At 52.7% G+C, this 23304-nt stretch overlaps 2 protein-coding genes across 8 annotated transcripts; one reads left to right on the top strand and one right to left on the bottom strand.

The window, feature by feature from the left end:
- The first annotated feature begins 1520 nt into the window (after nt 1-1520).
- RASGRP4 (RAS guanyl releasing protein 4) lies at nt 1521-15393 on the top strand. 6 transcript variants are annotated; one of them, XM_027978240.3, is made up of 17 exons: nt 1521-1644; nt 4678-4862; nt 5271-5376; nt 5499-5561; nt 6191-6322; nt 6409-6562; nt 7985-8158; nt 9370-9486; nt 10277-10552; nt 12249-12329; nt 12409-12513; nt 12748-12866; nt 12977-13121; nt 14237-14273; nt 14376-14510; nt 14633-14745; nt 15191-15393. In XM_027978240.3, the coding sequence occupies exons 1-17, from the start codon at nt 1622-1624 to the stop codon at nt 15245-15247; spliced, it is 2022 nt and encodes a 673-aa protein (XP_027834041.1). In that variant the 5' UTR covers nt 1521-1621; the 3' UTR covers nt 15248-15393. The 6 variants fall into 6 exon arrangements, 5 of the variants coding, with proteins under 5 accessions (XP_027834041.1, XP_060254587.1, XP_042086855.1 ...); XM_060398604.1 differs by lacking the exon at nt 4678-4862 and having other exon boundaries at nt 5096-5376; XM_042230921.2 differs by lacking the exon at nt 9370-9486.
- Nucleotides 15394-16506: 1113 nt separating this feature from the next.
- FAM98C (family with sequence similarity 98 member C) lies at nt 16507-20383 on the bottom strand. 2 transcript variants are annotated; one of them, XM_042230930.2, is made up of 8 exons: nt 20310-20383; nt 20055-20203; nt 19842-19979; nt 19187-19392; nt 18873-18950; nt 18664-18780; nt 17959-18126; nt 16507-16843 (listed from the first exon to the last, which is right to left on the bottom strand). In XM_042230930.2, the coding sequence occupies exons 1-8, from the start codon at nt 20372-20374 to the stop codon at nt 16700-16702; spliced, it is 1065 nt and encodes a 354-aa protein (XP_042086864.1). In that variant the 5' UTR covers nt 20375-20383; the 3' UTR covers nt 16507-16699. The 2 variants fall into 2 exon arrangements, with proteins under 2 accessions (XP_042086864.1, XP_004015278.2); XM_004015229.6 differs by having other exon boundaries at nt 19842-19976.
- Nucleotides 20384-23304: the final 2921 nt, after the last annotated feature.

Below are 23304 nucleotides of genomic sequence, written 5' to 3'. Positions count from 1 at the left end.
TTGAAAAAAAAAAAAAAATCCATGGTGACTTCTCTCAGAGGAGAAAAGAAAGGAACAAAAATAGACTCCCAGGAACTTCCTTGGTGGTCCAATAGCTAGAATTCTGCACGTCCTATGCAGGGTCCTGGGTTCAATCCCTGGTCAGGGGACTAGATTCCATATGCCTCAACCTAGGACCTGGTGCAGCCAAATAAATAAATATTTTTAAAAATAGACTTATATGAGAGCTTTGGTTGAATGGACTCATTTACTAGGTTTGGCAGAATCTTATTGCAACTACTACTCCACTCCTGGATATCTACACTACAGAACTACGCACTGCTTCGTTCACCAAAAGATAGGGGATAGAATGATCACAGCAACATTATTCACGGCAACCCCAAACTGGAAACAACTCAAATGTCCATGACAGAAAAACCAGTCAATAGATCATGAACTAATCACACGATGGAAGACTATACAGCAACCAAAATAACGAGCTACAACTAAATATAATACAGAAGAATCACAAAGACACCGGGTTAAATGAAGGAAGCCTGATAGAATAGTTGATTCAGTTTATATATAGCTCAAAACCAGGCAAAACCACTTTGCTAGAAATTAGGCTGCTGGTAACACAAGGGGGCTTATGGGAAACAGAAAGATTCTCTCCCTTGATTTGTAACACATGGACGTATTCAGTTTGCCGCCATTCAGCAACCTAAACACTTATGATTTGACTCTTCTTTGTACTTCCATTTAAAAATATGCCAAGCATGACACATTTAGGTAAACGAAAAAAAGGCACACATACTCAAAAGAAAAGTCTGTTTCTATGAGCATGTTTCTGTGTATTTAAACAAACTCACAGCGAACAGGTCAGATGAAAGCCAACCATGTGTCAGCCCTGCCTAAGAGGGACAGTGGGATAGGGTGGGGGCTCCCAGGGGGTTAGCTTCCACCTGCAATGTTTTGATAATAACAGTCTTTAAGATTGTGTGACAATTAAATGAGTTAATATAAGCCCTTACAACAGTGTGAGGCATACAGTAGGTGCTACATGAGGTTTTCTTACAATAAAAGCAATAGAGTGAAAATGTTTTCTGGGGACATAAATGGCATTAAAACTAAGCTAGAAATAAAAGAAATAGAAGAAGAAATATACAAAATACCATATATTGTGACTTTCCAATCAAACTTCTGTGCATTGTTAGACCTAAGTATGTCCTTACAGAAATGCAGACTTTTCTTTTGAGTGTGTGTACATAAATGTGTCATATTAGGCTTATTTTCTTTAAAAAGGGCTTTTATTGAAGCATGACAGTGACAGAACAGAGAATCACGGGTCTGGAGATCGAAAGATGGGGGAGATAGAGCCCGCCGGGTGATTGGGGGTGGGGGCCGGCAGCACCGGAAACCTCAGCCTGAAGGGATCCCCAAGTGGGGGGAGGGGGGGACCTTTGGTCTCTCCCCAGCCTCTTCCTTCCCCCTGGCCTGGGGCTGGGTGGGGAGGGGCAGTTCCTCTTTCCTTCCCAAGCGCCGAGGAGGCCCCAGCTCCCAAGGGGCTAAGAAGCTGGAGCAGTGGTGAGGGGGGAGGAGCTGAGCCTCACTCTTATAAGACCCCCCTTCCCCCCCAGGAAGCATGAACAGGAAAGACAGCAAGAGGTGAGAGGACCCTCCCCAAGGAGACCCGGAGCTCCGTGAGCCCCTGGGTCTCTCTCGGGCTGCAGGAGAAGGTCAGGAAGGTTCTGACGAGGGGGGCACGGTGTCGAGCGAGCTACTCTCGCAGCCGTCGCGGAAGCAGGGGGCGCCAGGTGGAAAGATGCTTCGGGGTGTCCAGAGAAAGCTTAGGCTGGGGCTGTTGGCTCGGGCGGCTGTGTCTTATCCTAGCTCTGCTGGCATTCGAGCTGCTCTGATCCCATTCGCCCCCGCACCCTTCACACCCCTCAGTCATCCTGGCTCCCTAGGCTGGGTGTCTGTGTCCTCCCGGGGGTTTTCATGGCTGCCCGCTGGACTGGAAACTCCAGACTCCTGCAGGGCCCTACCCTAGGGGAGGGGAGTGTGCCAAGGGGCAAGGCGGCTTCCCTGCCTCTTAAGCGACTCCTGGCTGTCCCCCGATGCTACTGTGGGGGAGGTGGGGGCCAGACAGTCGGAAGGTAAGGGCCTAGCAGCTGGTTGTGCCCGCAGATTCTAGAGTAGGCTTCCTATAACCTGGAGAAGCTTGCCCTCCTGTCCTCACAGGGGCAATGGTGGCTGTGTCCCTAGCTTAGGCAGCTTCTCCTTCCTCCCCCGGTTTGTCTCTGATGGCAAAAGTCCCCTCCCCTATAATATCCAGGAGTTCAGTGGTGGAGACCTGGCTGCCTCATTCTTTGGCTGTGTGACCCTAGTCAGTCACTTGCCCACTCTGTGCCTCAGTTTCTTCTTCAGTCAGTAGATCAATCATAGTCCCTCCTCAGATGGGCTCATAAGTCCTCAGAGGTACAGCCTAGACCTGTGGTTCTCAAGCATGGGCACACATCAGAACCGCCTGGAGGCCTTCTAAAACTGGCTTCTGGGCTCACCACCAAGGTTTCTGATGTAGATCTGAGGTGGGGCCTGAGAATTTCTATTTATGTCAAGTTCCCAGGTAATGCTGTTGGGATTGGACCTCCTTTGAAAATCCCTGATCTATAGATAGGTGTTTACCTCTCTGCCCGGTACGCAGTGGGTGCTCAATAATGCCAGCTGTTACTCGACAACATTCAGTACTGATTTACTGAGCCCTCAGGATGCTCGGAGAAGGCAATGGCACCCCACTCCGGTGTTCTTGCCTGGAAAACCCCATGGGTGGAGGAGCCTGGTAGGCTGCTGTCTGTGGGGTCACACAGAGTCGGACACGACTGAAGCGACTTAGCAGGATGCTCCAGGGACATAGCAGTGCCCTTGTTATGAGAGTCTCCCAATTTCTGTTCACCCCCATCCGCCTAGCCTGGCTTTCAGTTTGCTCCATCACATTTTCTCTCTGCATCTCAAATCTAACTTTCCCACCCCTGGCCACTTAACAGCCTCAGCAAACTTAATCCCTTATTTAGCACTTTTGAAGAGCAGGGCATTGAATGTTCATAATAAATTCCTGGGGAAGGTCCCAAGATGACTCTCATTTTTCACATGAAGAAACTGAGGTCCAGAGAAATGATGTCATTAACATAAAGTTACACAGCCAGCACAAATTTCTCCAACCCAGTGTTTTGGTTTTTGGTGGGGTTTTTTTTTTTTTTTGGCCTCTAGGCATGCTGGAGGTTAGTTTCCTAACCAGGGATTGAATTTATGCCCCCGGCAGTGGAAGCACAGAGACAACTGCTGGACCACCAGGGAAGTCCTTCCAACCCAGTTTTATCTGACTCCTGTGGAAGCCAAGGCTTTCTGCCTGGATTCTGCTCCCTCCTTCCTTCACCAGCCCTGTCTCCCCATTACCCTCCTTCCCCAACTAGAACAGGAGCCTCAGAGAGGCGAAAGGCAGAGTGAGGACTATTTTTAAACTTCTTGAAGCTGCCTTAGCCCAAGGGACCGCACCCAGCTCTGAAGAGCCCTGATGAGGCCACGTTGCACCCGTATCTTCTCTCCAGGCTCCAAATCTAGAGACCCAGGCTCATAGCTGAGACTCCAGTCCTGCTGAAAGGCTGGCTTGGGGGAGGGGGTTCTGTCACCTTAGTGGGATTAAGGAGAGGGAGAGAAGAGAGGAATGAAATCTCGGGGGTCTGCTTCCCTCTGGAGGGCTCAGGGGAGGAGGGGTGGCTGTTGGAAGGCAAAGGGGAATTCTTTTTTCTGTCTTTTTTTCCTCCAATTTTTAAAATTCAATAATTTTAATTAATTTATTTATTTTCAGCTGCACTGGGTCTTCATTGCTTTTTTGCATCGGCTTTCTCTAGTTGCGGCGGTCAGGGGGCTACTCTTGATTGGGGTGCTCACTGTAGATCAAGGGGCTACTCTTGATGGGGGTGCTTGGGCTTCTCACTGTAGTGGCTTCTCTTTGCAGAGCACGGCTGTGTGCACAGGCTTCAGTAGTTGTGCATGGGCTCAGTAGTTGTAGTACACAGGCTTAGTTTCTCCATGGCATGTGGAATCTTCCCGGTCTGGGGATCAAACTGGAGTCCCCTGCACTGGCAGGTGGACTCTTATCCATTGAGCCAACAGGGAAGCCCTGCAAAGAGGAATTCTGAGGAGTGGCCCTGAAGGCAGAACCTTCCATGATTCTCCCTAGGGAGGACGAGAATAGTTCGGGGGATCTTCTCTCCATGATTCCCTGGGAGGTCTGGAGTAACCCATCTGCCAACAGGAAGTCTCTTCAATGAGGTCTTGGGACCACACAGTCCCAAGGGGAATTCAGAGGCAGTGGTTGGTGGTGAGAGTTCTTATGATTCCTGGTGGGTCCTTACTAGTCCTTGGAGGGTCTTCTCCCATGATTCCCTCAGAGGGCAATCAGGGTAGCCTTCGGGGTTTTCCCCCTGGTTCCCTTGGAGTTTACCTGTAGGAGATGGCTCCCATAATCTGGACTACTGGGGTTTTCTCCTATGGATCTAATGTAGGTCAGGACTAATGCCAGCCCCTTGCCTTTAGGAAGCTTCTCCCAGGTTGCCTTGGGGCATTGGGTCAAGAAGAACACTGGGGGTCTGCCTAAAGGAAGGGGCTCAAATGAATCCCCAGGGGATGTTCCCACAGGAAGTCCCACCAGGAATGGCCAGGCAAGACAGGGGGGCGGGGCCGGCCCCGACCGGCCCGCCGCCACAAGACATGCCCCAGCCCCCGGGAAATCAGCAAGGTTATGGCTTCCATGGCTCTGGGCATGCTGAACGAGGGCGGCTGCAGTGAAGATGAGCTGCTGGAGAAATGCATTCAGTCCTTTGGTGAGTCTTCCCCCTCCCTGGCCAGCCTCCCCCAAGTCTGAGCTTGGGCCAGGCACCCACCTCTCTCCAGGCTCAGTTTGAGGGGCACAAAAACAGAGCAGGAGTATGTGGAATGAATCTCAATCACTGTAGTCGGAACACAAGAGATACCTGTGTTTCATTTTCCTGACCTGCATGGACGGGGCGGCAGGTTGGCGGGGGGTGGGGGGTCTGACTTTTATTTCCATCTTCAGCATGACTTGCCAGGCACGATGTTGGTCCATGCACAGTCCAGACGAGGAAACTGGAGCACAAGGAGGCCAGGCTGTGTGCCCGAGCTCACACACGAGTCACTGGTAGAACTGGGGTTTGAACCAGGCTGTCCAGCAGGGGCCGTTCTGACCCAGAGTCCCCTTCTCCTGCCTGCAGACTCGGCTGGCAGCCTGCGCCGTGGGGACCACGTTCTCAACATGGTACTTGCCATGCACAGTTGGGTGCTGCCTTCTGCCCACTTTGCTGCCCGTCTGCTGACCTTATATCCTCCTTGGGCCATAAGCAGTGGGTGGAGGGCGGAGGACAGAGACATGAGAGCCTGTGGGGCCAGGGTGAGCAGTCAGGTCTGAGATGCTGGATGACCGAGCCTTGACCGGAACTCAAGTACCAGGAGGCCACAGGGAGCACGCAGGAGCTGAGACAGCTGCAGATCTGTCACCTGGTCAGGTAGGCCTGGGCCAAGACTCCACGCCCATGATGACCCAGGATCTTCACCCTGCTGCCACTCTCTAAAAAATACACTTCCCAGAGACTATGCAGTCCTACTCCCTTACATCCCACTTCTGAGAAGCCACTGGCTTCTTTCCTAAAACCTCCCAGTTCTCCTTAGAACCCTCACCTCTTAGAGATGCCTGACCAGATACTATGGACCCTTTCCCAGCTAGTACCCCAAGACCTCCAGCTCAGATTCCTGAAATTGCTGAAACCTCCCATATATATACTCACCTAGCTTCTAAGACTCCACTCACCCTGTTACCCCAAAATCTCACCCCATAGGCCCCCAGCCTAGTCCCTGAGACCCACCCCGACTATTGTGCTTCCGAACCACTTCCCAAGATTGCCCAGTCTATCCTCCATAGATCTGTCAGCCTGTAATAAGAGGCCCCCAGCCCTACTCCCAGAGCTCCTCCCAGCCTGGTGCCTCTCTGAACCCTGGCCTTCCAGAGACCCCCCTGTACATATTTAGAGTCACCACCCCCAAGCCCAGCACCTAGAGATCCCTCAGCCCGAGACCCCTTTCAGAAACCTGCGTCCCTCCCCGCAGCCCCATCCTACCACCTCTAAACCACCCCCAGGTACTGGCTGACCCAACACCCTGAGACGATGCACCAGGACCCCCAGTTAGAAGAGGTTATCGGCCGCTTCTGGGCCACTGTGGAGCAGGAGGGTAACTCAGTCCAGAAGAGCCTAGGAGACTTCTCCAGTCGGTGAGTCAGTCCTTTCCCCTCCCCATCCACACCCCGACACCTCCCACCCTGAGTCCCTCTAATACGCTGCCTCTCTTTGCCCATAGGCTTAGCCCGGGTGGCCCAGGCCCCCCACATCCCATGAGCAGCCCAGGCCTGGGTAAGAAGTGCAAAGTGTCCTTGATTTTTGACCACCTGGAGACTGGGGAGCTGGCAGAGCATCTCACTTACCTGGAGTTCCGGTCCTTCCAGGCTATCACAGTAAGGACCCCTCTCCTCCCAGCTGGGGATGGCTTAGGGTGGAGCAGGGCCTGGCAGGACTGAGAGGACCCAAACTGTCAAACTTGGGTGCTAGAGGGTACAGGAAAATAAGTTAGGCTGGCTGAGTACAGAGCCCTCAGGGTTCAAATCCCATCAGCCCCTTCCAACCTGTGTGACTTTGAATTAGTTTCTCAACCTCTCTGAGACTGAGTTTTCTCATGTGGGAAAAAAAAGTCATAATAGTTCATTGGCTCATTGGGGAAATTAAACTAATATGTCCATTTAAAAATGCTCATCACAGGGGACTTCTCTGGTGGTCCAGTGGCCAAGGCTCTGCTTTCAATTCAGGGGGCTCAGGTTTGATCCTTGGTCAGGAAACTAGATCGCACATGCTGCAACTAAGAACCAGTGCAGCCAAATAAATAAATATTTCTAAAAGGCTTGTCACAGTGCCTGGCACATAGTAAGTGCTCAAAATATTTTTATTAATTGTTCATTTATTTGAGAAGCATTTAAATACACTGTGCTTTGGCCTGTTTGCTGTAAAGGGGGAGCTTAATGGTGGCTCAAATGGTAAAGAACCCACCTGCAATGCAGGAGACCTGGGTTCAATCCCTGGGTAAGGAATTTCCCCTGGTGAAGGGAACCACAACCCACTCCAGTATTCTTGCCTGGAGAATCCCATGGGCAGAGGAGCCTGGCGGGCTACAGTCCATGGAGTCGTAAAGAGTTGGACACAACTGAGCGACTAACACTCATTTTCATAGGATCAGTGTCTGATCCAGTGTAAATGCCATCCAGTTGAAGCATATGAAATTGGCATAGTTTGACATATTTTACCTACTCAAATGATTATTTAAAATGCTTCAAACTATGAGTTGGACATGACTGAGCGACTTCACGTTCAAACTACGTATGTATTTAGTTATTGCCATCTTGACATCATTTTGAGGGTAGGTGGGGATCTGGTTCCTTAGTGTGAAAATTTCCTGACTGTACACTGCAGTGGACGTGGGTATGTAATGTTGACCCCTTGTGCAGAACAAATAGCTGTTAGTTCTGTATCCTCTTCTGTACACAAGTCAGGTATACTGTTAAGGGCAATAGACTGAGTTCCCACTGTGACTTGAGCGTGTGTGACCCTGGGCAAATTACTTAGCCTCTCTGTGCTTCAATGACCTCATCTGTAAAATGGGAATCATATAGTATTCATCAACTTGCTGTAAGGCTGTGACAGAGGACTCAGAACAGGACCCAGCTTTCTTTAAACGTTTCTCCTCAGATGAAAGGGGCCATGGTGACGTCAGGGACATGTGATGGCCTGGCTAGGACATCGGAGATCGTGACTGCTGGGGGGATGGGAGAGTGAGGGTTAGGGCCTGAGCTTTCCAGGGCCCACCCTGACGCCCACCTCTCCCCCAGCCCCAGGACCTGCGGGACTACGTTTTGCAGGGCTCTGTGCGGGGCTGCCCGACCCTAGAGGGATCTGTAGGTCTCAGCAACAGCGTATCCCGCTGGGTGCAGGTCATGGTGCTGAGCCGTCCCGGGCCTGCACAGCGAGCGCAGGTGCTGGACAAGTTCATCCGCGTGGCACAGGTGAGGCCCGCCTTCTGAACACCTGCCCCGCGGGGCTCTCGGCCTGTGACGTCACCATCTCCTGGTCCCGCCCTGCAGCATTTCGTCCCACCCTGGCCATGCCCCAGAGGCCTCAGTCCCATCGTTCTAACTCAGGACTGTGATGGTACTTCTTCCCCGGCCTTGATTTCACCACGCAAACCCGCCATGGCCCCACTCCTTCCCAGCGGTGGCAGGTGACGACGTTCGTCCTGACCCCGTCACCCAAGCCCTACGCCCAAATATTCTGTCGCCAGGGCAACGGAAGAGGAGGCTCTTTCTGGCCTCCACCTTTGCGTCATCCCCTGCCCCGGTCCCTAGGACCCAGCTGACCCTTCAGAACAATGACAGCATCCGGCCCCATCACTTGGGGTGTCCCTAGGCCCCGCTGTTCCCTCCTCCCCCAACCCCCTTCCTCCCCTCCCCCCTCCTCCTAGGTTCCCTCCCTTCTGGAGAAAAGGGAAGCCCTCCTTCCCCCAGCGTGGCCACGCCCCCTTGCGTACTTCCTCGCAGACCACGCCCTTCCTCTGGCGTCTCTGCGTGCCTCGCTTCCCCTCTTTGGCTCGCTAGGCTTAGAAGTTCTGGCCTCTACCTGGGGTCTCCTCAGTCTGCGCATCTTATTCTTCCTTGGCCCCACCTTCTCCCCCCAGCGACCTCCGCTCTTAAACTTGAAAAAGGGGAGGGTGAGGCTATTGTTCCTGGTGACTGGCTGACCCCGCACCTGTCTCTCATATCTACCTGACCCCTCCGTATAACTCTGGCTCCATTCACCTCTGCCCGGCCCCTAACTCCTGCCCAGAGGACAGGCCTTCTTGCCCCTTCTCACCTGTCTGACTCCCAGGGCAGAGACCACCTAGTTGCCTGACACCCTAAACTCTCTCTGAATCCTCCACGCCTGACACCGACCTGTTGACTCCCCAAACTGGTCCAACTCCCCATACTCACCTGACTCCCCCTACTTTCATCTGACCTCACATTAGTCTATCGTCTGCATGACCCCCTGGTAATGCCCACATACCTGCTTGCCGCCCACTCCTGCCTGGTACATCTCACCTATCTGATGCCTACATGGCACCCCACACACACACATGCTTAAGACTTCATCTCAGCTGGGGGGATGCTGTCACTTGAACCCCCAATTTACCTGTCCTCCATGTGGTACCCACCACTTCTGCATCACCTTCCCTCCCTAGAAGCTCCTCCAGTTACAAAATTTCAACACGCTGATGGCAGTCACCGGCGGCCTCTGTCATAGTGCCATCTCCAGACTCAAGGACTCCCATGCCCACCTGAGCCCTGACAGCACCAAGGTGAACTCCCACTGCCCTCCCCAAAGTTCCAGTGATCAATTATCCTGAGCCCTCACACTTTTCCCAACCCCCTCCACCCCTTCCCAGGGGCCCTGGAGACCTTGCTCCTCCAAATCGGACAGACCCCCAGGCTTTGTCCTCCTCTGTCGCTCTTCCTCCCTCTTCACCCATGGTGCTGACGACTCTCTACTGAGTGTCAGGTCCTGAGCAGCACTGGCGGGAGACAGATGAGAGATGCTAGCAGAGAACTTGCAGTCTAGGTGGGGAGTGAAATCATGTCCTCAAGGATACCAACTTTTGGGCTACCCATGGGAGGAGCATGGGTTGGGGTGTCCTGAAAATGTCTTAAGGAGAGTGCGTCATCCATGAGTCTGGTGTGTGGCTGAGGTCAGGACGTGACAGGATATTAGGCTAGAGATGCCCCAGGGAGGGGGGCAAGGAGGATTCTATTGAGTCTTTTGCAAGCTCAGCTAAGGTGTCTGGTCTTTATCTAGAGGGCAGTGGGGAGTTAGGAAAGATGACAGTACCCATGATCAGAGTTGGGTTTTTGAAAAATCACTCTGGGCTGGGGAATGGGAGATAGTGGGGCCCTTCTGAGATGGGGACCCAAGAAAAAGAGCAGTCTGAATAATGCTGAAGCCAGTGTGGGACATGGAGGGCTTGGGGAGAGGTCCAAAATGCCACTGGGCCCCTGGGGGTCCGAAGCCACACCACAGACTGCTGGGTACTCCCCTTCAGGGAGCTGGGGGAACAGAGCCAGCCTCCCCCATTCCATGCCCCTCCCACACAGGCCCTGCTGGAGCTGACGGAGCTCCTGGCAGCCCACAACAACTACGCCCGTTACCGCCGTACCTGGGCTGGCTGCACGGACTTCCGGCTGCCTGTCCTGGGTGTGCACCTCAAGGATCTGGTGGCCCTGAACGAGGCGCAGCCTGACAGGTTGCCTGATGGCCGCCTGCACCTGCCCAAACTCAATAGCCTCTACCTGCGGCTGCAGGAGCTGGCAGCGCTGCAGCAACAGCACCCCCCGTGCAGTGCCAGCGAGGACCTTCTGCACCTGCTCACGGTGAGCTGCCCTGAGCTGCCCTGGTTGAGCTCCCAGAGACTGCGCCTGTAGGGCCCTGAGATTTAGGGTCCTGGTGGATGAGGGTCAGGACAGAATAGTAGAATAGCACTGGAATGCATGGGTTTTGAAGCCAGAGCTTGTAAGTTTTTTTGTTTTTTCCTGTGTGATCTCAGGCAAGTCACTTAACTCCTCAGCCCGTTTCCTTAACTGCAAAATGGGAATACTAATAGGATGTACTTCAGAGAGTGGTTGAAAAGAATCTATAATATAATTCATATAAATATCACTCATACAGTTCACACAAAGTACTTAAAATAGTATCTGGAACACAGTGAGCTGTATATAAGTAATGCATTTTGGGGGACCTCCCTGATGGTCCAGTGGCTAAGACTCCAAGTTCCCAATGCAAGACGGCCCAGGTTCGATCCCTGGTCAGGGAACTAGATCCCATATGCAACTAAGAGTCTGCACGCCGTGACTAAAGATCCCACATGCCACAACTAAGACCTGGCATTTTCCCCCAATTCACTAAGGAACTCAAATATCCATTGATCTTAGGTCCAGAATTGCTTTGGGCTCAGAACTTCAAGGTTCTGAGCTTCTCACACCAACAGATCAAAATTCCAAGCTATAACATATTCAGGAATCTAAGCAAAAAGATAATAAGTTATTAATCATCTTCTGTGTGCCAGACACCATGTTAAACAGTCTCCAGAGAGCACTTCATTCCATCCTCACACGCCTACAAGGAAGGGACCCTTATTTGCCCATTCTAAAGATTGGGAAACTGAGGCCCACAGAGGTGAGGTCATTCGCCCCCTGTCCCACAGCAGGCCAGCTTCAGAACATGAGTGTTAATATGTGTTAACCATCACACTATGTCCCAAGACTGCAAGTGTGCAGTTCTGGCTATATTTTATTTTACATAGATAGATAGGAAGATAGAGGATTTCTTTCTAAAGAGTGATAAATTGACAGAGACTGGGATTTGGAGGACCATGTAGTCAAAGGCTGAAAAGCTGACTTTCAGATCCTAAGTCAGGATCACCAGCAAATTGAAAATGTGGGTCTCCTTGTTTGAAATTATTGAAAATTTCAAGAGGGTGACAGAGGGCCTTAAATGAACCCAAGGCCCTTCTACGTGTGGGGCCTGCCTCTGAAGCTGGTCCTGCCCTCTGATGATTGGTGCCTAAGCTGCCATGCTTTGCTGGCTCTGAGGCCATCAGCCCAAATATTTATTGAGCACCGGCTGTGAGCTAGACATTACTTTGGGCACTTAGGCTCACAGCAGTGTGCGCATCAGGAAAAAAAAAAATTGCTGTCTCGTGGGGCTGACTTCCTCGGGGAGATAGCCAGTGAGAAAAGTAAATAAGTAAACCGTATGGTCTTTTAGGAAATAGGTGCTATAGAGAAAATTACAGCAGAAACAGAAAATGGAAAGCGATAGAGGTTTACAATTCTAAATGGGATCAAAAACAAACAAACAACAAAGAACACCTCAATGAGAAGATGGTGTTTCTGGACTAGGAGGCCAGCGGTATGGAGAGTGAATGGGGGCTCAGTGGGAGAGAGGACCATGGGGGTCCCAGGAGAAAGGGGTTTTGGAAAGAGGAGGAGATTGGGGGTCTGGGCAGTCCTAGCTTGCAGGGAGGAGGATGGAGACAAGAAGGGTCCTTAACATCCTGCCCATCCCCAGCTTTCCCTGGATCTCTTCTACACGGAGGACGAGATCTATGAGCTTTCCTATGCCCGGGAGCCCCGCTGTCCCAAGAGTCTGGTGAGACCCCAGCCCTGACCTCTGACCTCCAGCCCAAGCCTCTGCCCTGACTAACTGTGCCCCTCTGTCCCTGCCCCAGCCACCCTCCCCCTTCAAGGCGCCCCTGGTGGTGGAGTGGGCCCCTGGTGTGACGCCCAAGCCTGACACGGTCACTCTGGGTCGGCATGTGGAGCAGCTGGTGGAGGTGAGGAGGAGCCCTGAGCCGGAGGAGGGATCTGAGACTGTGGGGACCCCGGGGACTTCCCTGGTGGTCCAGGGGTTATGACTCTACACTGCCAATGCAGGGGGCATGGGTTCGACCCTTGGTCAAGGAACTAATATTGCACATGCCGTGGGGTGTGGACAGAAGATTAAAAAATAAGATAATGGTGGGGCCCCTGATCTGACCTTACTCTCCCCTTCCCATGCTCCTCCCAAGTCTGTATTCAAGAACTATGACCCTGATGGCCGCGGCACCATCTCTCAGGAGGACTTTGAGCGACTCTCAGGCAACTTCCCCTTCGCCTGCCACGGGCTTCACCCACCCCCCCGCCAGGGGTAGGTACTCCTGACTCCTGGGTTCCCTTAAGATGAGGACATGGGGTAGCCAGGGCTCCTGGGTCTGGGAGAACAGGGCCAGGCCTGCTAAAGTGCAGTCTCTCCCCCAGGAGCGGCTCCTTCAGCCGTGAGGAGCTGACAGGATACCTGCTCCGGGCCAGTGCCATTTGCTCCAAGCTGGGCCTGGCCTTCCTGCACACCTTCCAGGAGGTCACCTTCCGCAAGCCCACCTTCTGTGACAGCTGCAGTGGCTTCGTGAGCATTCTGCCCACCGTCACCCTGATGGACCCCTCCTGGAGTGCCCTAACTCTTCACAGCCTGGGCTGGGAAAGCCAACCCTCCCCTGTGGCGCTCACAGTCCCCAAGCTCCAGATAATCCCCATATTTAGGAAAATCCTCCAGCCTCAAATAGTCCCCGTACTTCACAGGGCACCCTGGCGTGCTTCAGTTCATGGGGTCACAAAGTCAGAAACAACTGAGCGACTTAACAACAAACACTTCACAGAAACCCTAAATAATGGCTATTCCCTACACCCTGGATAATGCTGAAGTCTAGACAATGCCCAAATCCCAGACAGTCTCCATCCTGGATAACTGCCAAATCCTGGATAATAAGGGCTTTCCAGGTGGCACAGTGGTAAAAAATCCGCCTGCCAATGCAGGAGACACCAGAGACACAAGGTCGATCCCTGGGTCGGGAAGATCCCCTGGAGGAGGAAATGGCAACCCACTCCAGTATTCTTGCCTGGGAAATCCCACAGACAGAGTAGCCTGGCGGGCTACAGTCTATGGGATCAAAAAGAGTCAGATACAACTGAGCATTCACGCACTGGACTGAATGGGTAGATTATTATCTGCAAACTGAATCAGGCTCCCAAGTCTCTAGGCCCCGGATGATTCAAACTCTGTACAATTTCCAAAACCAGTTGGATTTGGAAATCTATCCTCCAGTCTGTGGAATGGACAGATCTCTCACTTCCAAACCAAGACCGGTTCGCAAACCTTGGATTGCTTTCCAAATTCACTGTTTCGTTCACTGAATAGACACTGAGCACCTCCAGGGCGCTAGGCACAGTTACAGGCTCTGGGTGGGGGTGGAAGGGGACAGGCAGAAACAGAACAGACACAACCCCTGCCCATAGAATGTATGTTTTATTAACTCCAGATTTTGTCCGATTCTCATATCATAGGTGACTCTCCAAACTTGAGACAAATCTCCGAATTCCTTTAGTCTTCCAGACCCCACAGAGGCCTCTAGCCTTGGGCACTTCCAAAACCTGGATGGTTTCCTGCAGACAGTCCCTGTCCCTACCCCAATCACAGCCCTCCCTCTCCTAGCCTAGGTAACCTGTTCTGCTCTCTCTTCCCAGCTTTGGGGTGTCACCAAGCAAGGCTACCGCTGTCGGGGTGAGTGGAGCTTCAGTAGAGAAAGGGGATCTAGGACCTGCAGGCTGGGAGAATGGCGGACGTGGACTGGGCCTCTGGCACTAACCTCTGAATTTCCCCCAGACTGTGGGCTGTGTTGCCACAGACACTGCAGAGACCAAGTGAAGGTGGAATGTAAGAAGAGGCCAGGGGCCAAGGGCGATGCGAGTCCCCCGGAAGCCCCTGCCCCACCCACTCCAGTTCCCCAGGCCAGCTGTGGTAAGACCCAGGGTGTGGCAGTGCTGGGAAGGGGTCCTGGTGGACAGATGGGGATTCATTCCGAGGTCATGAGGCCTTTCCCATCATACCTACGTCCCTCCCACCTGCACCCCTACACACAGGCTCCGAGGACAATCTCTCCTACACACTATCCCTGGAACCTGAGACTGGGTGCCACGTTCGCCATGCTTGGACCCAGACAGAGTCCCCACACCCCTCCTGGGAACCAGAGACGGTGAGGAGGAACTGCCCCCTACCCCCAACTGGATACGGGGAGACCAGCCTAGTTGCCTGGGGGAACCCAGACAGACTTGGGGAAGAACAGGAAAAGTGAAACGATGCAAAAGCCCTCAACTGCTTGGGTGGGAGGGTGTAGATATGGGTTAATTTTTAATGTTGACAGCAATTTCAGTATATTGGTGGGGAGGGGAAGGGGTAACCCCTAGTACAAAAGAAAAAGTGAGTTTAGGAAGAAAAACAGAAAGAAAACTATAAGATGTCAAGATTAAGGCCAAACAGATCAGATATTAATAAATATTGGAGTAAATTCCACTCGTAAAAAGAGCAACGTCTCAGAATGAGCTAAAGAAACTTCACTTTGACATGTCGGGGAGGCTCTCCCCGCAGTGAACCTGAACATCATACACTCCCCACGTCACCCCATGTCATCCTCCTTCCAGGTCCCTCTGCCAGTGAAGGCCTCACCACCCACCAAGTCCTCCAAGCTGAACTCCTAGATGTTGCCTTGGTCTCATCTCTTCCCCACTTCCTCCTCCAGAGTCAGTCTCAAGTCCTGTTATTCCGTCTCCTTCCCATCCACACTGCCTTTGTTGAAGCTTCTGTCATCTCTTACTCCAAAAGAAAGTTATTTTCTTCTTTTGCATCAGAGTGGCTGTTAATTGTATTCCCTTTTCTTGCATGTGATATCCGTGCAACCCACTCCAGTATTCTTGCCTGGAGAATTCCATGGACAGAAGAGATTGGCAGGTTATAGTCCATGGGGTCGCAAAGAGTTGGACACGATTGAGTGACTAAACAACATCATCATCTTGCCAAGTCCTTAAATTCCCATTTTACAGATGAGGAAACAGGCTCAGTGAGGTCAAACTGCTCACCAAAGGGAGCAGAACTCGTGAGTGTTAAGAGTCAGGACTCCTACCCAGTTTGTCTGCCTCTCACATGGAAGCTACTGACCAATATACTGCACTGATGTCAGTATGGGTCAGGAGCCAGAGGGGACAGGGGGTAGAGTTCCAAACTCTGAGGTGGGAGAGAAGGTCAGAGAAGGGGTGGAACAGGAAGGGAACCTCTGAAACCTAAGTCAGATCAAACCCCTCCTCTGCTCAGAGCCCTCCTATGGCTCCATCTCACTCAGTGAAACCAGAGTTCTCACTGTGCCTCACCCTACATGGTCTGCCCCTGACACCTCCCAGCACTCACCCTCTCACTCATCCTGCTTCAGCTACACTGGCCCCAGTGGTCCCTGATCATGCCCCCAAACACTACCTCAGGACCTTTGCACAGGACACTCCCTCTGCCGGGAAGGGGGTCCACGTGGCTCCCTCTCTGGGGTTTAGCTCGAGTATCACCTTCTTAGTAAGGCCTCCCCGGATCACACAAAGCTGCAATCCCCCCATAGTCCCCCAATCCTGCCTTCCTGCTTTCTCTCCAAAGCCCTTTCTTCATCTGACAAACTAAACTTTCTTGTCTGCCCTTCCTCACCAGAAAGGTAGCTCCAGGAGACCAGGGAGTTTTATTATCTGTATCCCCAATGCCTAGAACAGGGCTGGCACACACTGGTTACTGACAGATGTTTGTCCAATGCCTGCCTGTCTCCTGCCCCATGCCCACAGGAGCAAAGGTTGTTGCTGAAGAGAACGGAATTTGAAGGGTCAGAGCAGTAGGGGCCTGTTCAGACCCAGGGAACAGAGACGTCCAATGTCACCTCAAATCTGAGCACCCCTGACCTGGCCCCCACAGAGACAGGTCCTAGGGCTGTCATATAAATTACATTTATTTTCCAGAGAACATGGTCCTTGGTGTTGAATGGCAGATGCAGGGAGGACTTTGGGGCCTCAGGAACAGGGGATATGGGGCTGGGATGCCAGGTGCCAAGAGAAACCCTCAGAGTGACTCCTCAGAGATGAGCATCGCATGAAGGAACCCTCCCCGCAATCATCAGTCCCCCTTTACTTCTTCTTCTTCTTCCGGCCCCAGCACTGGCGGCCTGCCTTCCGCCCGCCTCCATCCTCTCTTCTGCTCTGCCAGCTGGGCATGGGAGCCTCCAGCTCATTTGGGCGGCCCCCCCGGTCTGGAACGCTGCCCATAAGCACCTGAGAGATGATTAGACTTGAGTTTGAGAGAAGAAAAATATGTTGGACAAGGGGACCAGAGACCCAAGAGAACAGCAGGGAGGGCAGGGCAGATTTGGGGATTTCCCTGGTAGTCCAGTAGTTAAGACTCCACACTCCCAGTGAAGGGGGCACAGGTTCGATCCCTGGGCGGAGAACCAAGATCCTGCATGCTGCGTGGTACAGTGGTGGGGGCTGCATGGTGGGAGATGCAGTCCTGGAGCTTTCAGTCAAGGGGCCTCAGCAAAGGGGGAATACAGGGGAGGGTGATGATAGAGGTCCACATCCCCAGCAATATGAATGAGGGCACTTCAGCTTTTGTCTGTTTCATATTTGGGCTTTGTAGAACATTTCCAGCAAATCAGTGTTTTGGTTTTTTTCTTTAAAATTTTGCTTCACTTTTTGCTGTGCTGGATTTTATGCCCTAAGGATCATGTGTGTGCTCAGTAGTCTCAGTCGGGTCTGATTCTGTGACCCCGTGCACTGCAGCCCGCCAGGCTCCTCTGTCCATGGGATTCTCCAGGCGAGGATACTGGAGTGGGTTGCCATGCCCTCCTCCAGGGGATCTTCCTGACCCAGGAACTGAACCTGTGTCTCTTATGTCTCCTGCGTTGGCAGGCAGGTTCTTTACCACTAGTGCCAGCTAGGAAGCCCAGGTCATATAAGACTGTTTGAACAGAGATGTATGAGGCTAAATTTGAGCCTAATCATTTGAACAGAGGGTAGTTTTGCTTTTAAAAATGGTTAAAACCCAAAACAACAGACTGGGATGATAGGGGAGGATTTTAAGCCAAAGCACAAGAGGTGGGCAAGGGCTCAGTAAACAGATGGTCTTTGTTTTGAAGGCACTGGGGAGCCACAGAAGGGTTTTGAGCTGGGGAAGGACATGGTCAGATTTTTGAGTTGGAAATTTCCTTCTAAATGCCATGTGGAGAGGGAAGAATAGAGGTGGTGAGTCCAGAGGCCAGGAACCTAAGGAGAAGGCCAGGGCAGCAGCCCAGGCAGGAGAGGACAAACTGGTCCAGGGCAGAGGCGACTGAAAGGCCAGTGTGAAGGCCAAGGGTGTTTGGTGCCCTTCCCCATCCCCAGGTGCTCACCTTGTTGATAGCACAGCAAGTCCCTCGGCGGGCAGTCTTGCTAGTGGCTGGGACAAGGCGAGACAGATCGGCTCGGGCAGCCAGCACATGTGCAATGGAGACATCTGATTCTGAGGTCAGAGCCTCTCGAATTGGGATCAGCACTGCCTTCATGGCCTCTCCTTGGGCCTACGAGGTAGTGGGAGAACATGCCCATGAGCACTCACCAGATGGGACCTGTAATCTTGAAAGCCTCTCTCTTCCCTACTCAGGCCCACATCTTCTCTTCTTTAATATTTCATTACGATTTTTGTCTTATCAAAGTATAATTGACTTACAAAGTTGTGTGCTTCCCACATCTTTTATGTATGTTTTTTGGGGGGAGGAGGCATGCCACGCAGCATGCAGCATGAGGGATCCTAGCTCCCTAACCAGGGATTGAACCCCTGCCCTCTGCAAGGGAAGCATAGAGTCTTAACCACTGGGCTGCCAGGGAGGGCCCTCACATCTTTTAATAAGGAGTATTGCTCTAAATACCCTTCCTGCTCAGACCAGGAAATTCTAGAATGCCCTGGGGGCCCAGAGATTCCACATCCCCAACCTCACAGGATTCTAAAATGTCCTAGGTCTCAGAATCAGCAAGAGGGTCATATTCCTGGCCCTTCCTTCCTCCCCGCTGTAGCCGCAGCTCCCGCAACTGCTCCCGCCTAGGTCTTCTGCCCGCACCTCAGCCCGATCACTCCAGTGGAAAGCAGATGTGGTGAGGTCAAGGCGCTTGAGGAGGAGGCAGCGGCGGCAGCCATACTGATCCCGCAGGCTTTGGGACAGAGATGCCAACACTTCCTGGGGGAAAAGGTCTCAGTCACGCCAGGGGTCGCCCTCACTCCCATCTCTGGATGAGAACACTGTTCACTTACAGCCATACACAACCTTACCCATCTGGGTGCGTCCAGTGGGTGGTTGAGGAGGGGCTGCAGGGACTCTGGGGGCAGGGAAGGCAGCAGCTCGGAGATCTGATCGGAGAAGAGGAAGATAGAGTTAACTTCGAAGAAATCGGATAGACTCCTCAGTGAATCCCAGTTCCCTATGACCCTGAGGACCCCGGCCATAGAACCAAGAATGGCAGTCAAAATTCTCCTGATGAAAACATCAGAGGCGGTGGCACTCCTCCTGCAGCCTCCTTTGGAGAGGGGGCTCTCCCCTTACGAGGAAGGTGGGGTGGCCACGGTGTGGAGGGGACTCTGGCTACCTTGGCATGCAAGTCCCGAAGCAGCTGACAGGCTGGGGTCCCCGGCGTGGGTCTGGGCAGCCCCAGGGCTTGGAGAGTAAGGATCAGTTCCTGGACCATGCCAGATCCCGCCTCTGCCCCTTCCCCACAGGATGGCTCGGGGTTGGGATCCAGACGGGAGCGCAGGCGGAGAAGGCGGGCGGCCTGGACCTCGGAGCAGAGAAAGCCTAAAAGTAGGGAAAAGGAGCAGTGCAAACAAGGAGGGCCGCCAACCCCCTACCGGGGTCGAACAGTTCAAGCGGCTTCGAAACTGCCCGCCTCCTAGTTCCCCCCACCTAGAGCCCTGACTCCACCACCAGGATTAGCTCCACCCACTTCGAGACCTAGCTCCTTCTGCAGAGTTCAAACCCTGCTCACTTCGGAACCACCCTGACTCCGTGTTATCCAATCTACCTGAGCTTCAAAAACCTCCGTCAGAATCCTAGCCCCGCCTACCTCAGAGCCCTTAGCCCGCCCCAGAGCCCTCCACCCGCCTCCGCCCGGCTCGAACTCCTCAGTTAATGACCACGCCCCCTGGAGGCGGGGGCAATCCTGGCTCCACCTCAACCTGTAGAGCCCGCCCCCTCGAGACTGTAGCCTCGCCCACTTCCGTATGCCGGCCGGGCCCCCAGCTCACGCAGCAGGCGCAGGCGCGCGTCGGGCTCCCGCAGTGAGGCCGCGCAGTCCCCACCGCAGAGCTCGCGGTCCGGACAGTGCAACTCCCACAACAGGCCGGCCAACTGCCGCAGGAATTCCTCCTCAGCGCCGGGACCTACTGAAGGCGGGATATGGTCAGGGCGTGGCGGCGGCACCCAAGGCTCCAAACCTCCCGACCTCCCTCCATGCGTACCATCGCCGGCGCTCAATGCCTCCGTGCCCTCCTCTCGCTCCCGCTCCAGGGCACCCAGAGTCGCCAGCTCCGCTGCCAGCCGCGCGCACAGCGCCCTGAAGTCTGGGCACGAGGTGCCCGGCGACGCTGCCCCCGGGCAACCCTCATACCTGCGGCGCGGTCGAGAGAGCGGGAGCGGGTGGGAGAGGTTAATAGGAATTTCTGAGGGAAGACCTGCCCCTTCCTGCACCCCCAGCCACACCGGGCTCCCCTTACCCCAGGGCCAGCAGGTCCTGGGCCACTGCGGCCCACTCCTGCTCCCCGGCCTCCGCCCCCTCCATGCGAATGTCGCCTCTTCTTCAGGCGCGCGCCCCCTGCCGGTCGGTGGGAGGCTCCGCCCCAGGAGCGGCGTGCGCGCGGCCCCTATAACTGACCAATCAGCTTCTTCTCGCTAAGGGCCTTCGTCATTCCAACTGGTGTAGGAGGAGGTAGAACCCGCCCTCAGGTTCGCCGCCTTAGCCGAATACAAGAGCGCGTGCTTTCGCGTAACCAGTCAGGGCGCTGGAAAACCCACCTGGCTTTGTAAAAATCCAGAGCAGGCGTTTTGGATCCCGGCTGTCGCGACAGACCAGCGGTGTCGCTCGTGCTGCGACATAGAAGCAGCTTTTCCTCCGACTCCCTCAAATGCCCTCTGCTCTTAAAGCATCCCATACCAAATATTGTTCTCCTAACTCCGCTCTAAGTCCAGAAACCCGTTTCCTCCTTTCCTCTTTAGAGCTGGAATTCTGTCAGGGACCAGGAATCCCAGTTACGCTCACACACACAGCCGAGTTAATCTTCATCGATAACAGTGCGCCCGTTGCACCTTCACCCCTCTGCCTCCCTAAGCGTTTCAGAGAGGGAGCAAGGGCAATATACCATGGTGATTAAGAGACTGCACTCTACCAGTGCAATTTGGTCCGCAGGCAAAGGTTAGGTATTTGATTTCACCATTCACCATCGTTGTGTTCCAAGTTGTTTGACATCTGTGTAATAACTGTAATAACGCTTATCTCTTACAGTTGTTTGTGAAGATTAGTCCTGTATGTAAGTGCTTAGCAGACATCTAAGGGGCACTCAATTAAAAATGACTAACAAGAGAGACTTCTCTGGCTGTCCAGTGGTTAAGCCTCCGCCCTTCTACTGGAGGGAACGCTTGTTTAATCTCTAATTTGGGAACTAAGATATCGTATGCCACCTAGTGCATTTCGTATGTGGTACTAGGCTAGGTATTTTATCTCCACTTTATGGAAGAGAAAGGATGAATCACAGAGTGAGTTGCATAGTGGTGCCAGGACTCAAATTCAGATGATTCCAAAGTCTGTGCTTTTAACCACTTAACCTGTTACTATTGTTATTACTGCTTTTGCTTTTGTAGCTGTTGTTCATATTATTTTTCCAGGTTTACTCTCTTCCCAACTCTGTCCTGATCTCCAGTAGTTTCTAGATAGTTCTAGTGGGAGTGAGAATAGACTGGAAGTAGAGACTCCAAGGAGAAAAAGAGCCAGAACCTGATTCTTAGGGGGGAGTCTACCCTTAATCTGGTTCCTCCATAGTCCCATCTACTCCATGGCTGGGTACTGGGGTGGGGGGGTGCGGCAGCAGTTGTTGACCTCAATAAAATATTAAAAATTGTTCAGACCAAAGCCACGGAGTCATAACCTTGACTCTTTATGGTGTACTCCTTATCTAAATTGAGCTTCCCTGGTGCTTTAGATGGTAAAGAATCTGCCTGCAATTTGGGAGACCTGGGTTCGATCCCTGGGTCAAGAAGATCCCCTGGAGAAAGGAATGGCAACCCATTCCAGTATTCTTGCCTGGGAAATCCCATGGACAGAAGAGCCTGGTGGGCTACGGTCCATTGGGTCACAAAGAGTTAGACAGGACTCAGTGAACAACCACCACCTCTTAGGATAAAGAAGGTGGGATGATGACTTTACTACTAAGCAGCTGAGACTTTCATTTTCATACCTAAATTAAACTCGACCTTCAAAACAGATCCAGTATCTTGCCCACTTCTGGCCTCCACTCCTCTCACCCTGATCCTGTGCACCACTGTCTCCCCTGGACCATACTAGCAGCCTCCTCCCTGTCTCCAAGCCTCCCCCACCCCTCCACCAGTCCACCAGGATCTGTCCCCACAGGCAGCCAAAGGGAACCTGTGAATAACTGAGTCTGGTCACATCTGCTGTGACATAGAAGCTCCAAGCTGCAATGCTTGGAGACTTCCTGTAACTTCATGTCACTCAGGGTGAACAGCAAAGTCCATGCAATGTCTTGCAAGGTCCCAGAGATCCTCCCTGTCCCCCTTTCCCCTTCTTTCATCTTTCTATCGCCTAAGCACCCTCCTGCTCTTGCTCCTTCCCCTCTCCAGCTCCCTTGACACCCCTCAGACTTACCAAACATGCTCCTCCCTCAGGGCCTTGCAATACTGTCCTTTTTACCTGGAATGCTCTTCCTACAGACATCCCCAGGACTCCCTCACCTTCAGGGTGCCAGCCTCCTCCATGGGGCCTCCCTGACCACCGTGGCAATAACTATCTGTATCCCCCATCTTCACTTTTTCTTTATAGGATATATAATTTCTCAGTGGTAAAGAACCTGCCTGCTTATGCAGGAAACATAAGAAACACTGGTTCGATCCCTGGGTTGGGAAGATCCCCTGGAGAAGATCATGGGAACCCACTCCAGTATTCTTGCCTGGGGGATTCCATGGACAGAGGAGCCTGATGGTCTACAGTCCATAGGGTTGCAGAGAGTCAAAGAGTTGGACATGACTGAAGTAACTCAGCATGCACGCATATATCATTTCTAATATGTTATCTCCTTCACTAACATGCTATCTCCTTCACATGTTGTCTCCTTCACTACAAAGTTCATAAGTTTCTTGTGGGAAAGAATTTTTCTGTTCAGTTTTATCCCCAGCACCTAGAATAGGGCTTGGTGTACAACAAGTGTTCAGTAAATGTACTTGTGGAGTGATTGGATATATAAAATTCAGCCAGAGGGTCTGCTTGGGACAAAAGGATGAAAAGGGGAAAGGAGGATTTGTCTGGTCTGGTGACTCAGGAAGGTGAGAGGATGGGATGCATCAATGCAAATAAAGAACACAGGCTGAGACTTTGTCACAGACATTTCTTGGAGCCGATATCTCATGCCCCCTCCCCTGATGACAAGGCTGGTCTTTGGCCCCCATCCTCCCCCACTACTTCAGCCTGCACTGATAACAATA

Source organism: Ovis aries, chromosome 14 (genome assembly GCF_016772045.2).
Source record: "Ovis aries strain OAR_USU_Benz2616 breed Rambouillet chromosome 14, ARS-UI_Ramb_v3.0, whole genome shotgun sequence".
In the NCBI taxonomy this organism is placed as follows: Eukaryota; Metazoa; Chordata; class Mammalia; order Artiodactyla; family Bovidae; genus Ovis; species Ovis aries.
This window is presented reverse-complemented; position numbering and strand designations above follow the sequence as displayed.

Coding starts and splice junctions, on each gene's coding strand:
- RASGRP4 (XM_027978240.3), top strand. CDS start 1,622: ATGAACAGGAAAGACAGCAAGAG. Junction 12,330..12,408: donor CCCGCTGTCCCAAGAGTCTG/GTGAGACCCCAG, acceptor TCCCTGCCCCAG/CCACCCTCCCCCTTCAAGGC. Junction 14,274..14,375: donor GCAAGGCTACCGCTGTCGGG/GTGAGTGGAGCT, acceptor AATTTCCCCCAG/ACTGTGGGCTGTGTTGCCAC.
- FAM98C (XM_042230930.2), bottom strand. CDS start 20,374: ATGGAGGGGGCGGAGGCCGGGGAGCAGGAGTGGGCCGCAGTGGCCCAG. Junction 19,393..19,841: donor CGCGCGCCTGCGCCTGCTGC/GTGAGCTGGGGG, acceptor CCCTACTTTTAG/GCTTTCTCTGCTCCGAGGTC. Junction 16,844..17,958: donor CTTGCTGTGCTATCAACAAG/GTGAGCACCTGG, acceptor ATCATCTCTCAG/GTGCTTATGGGCAGCGTTCC.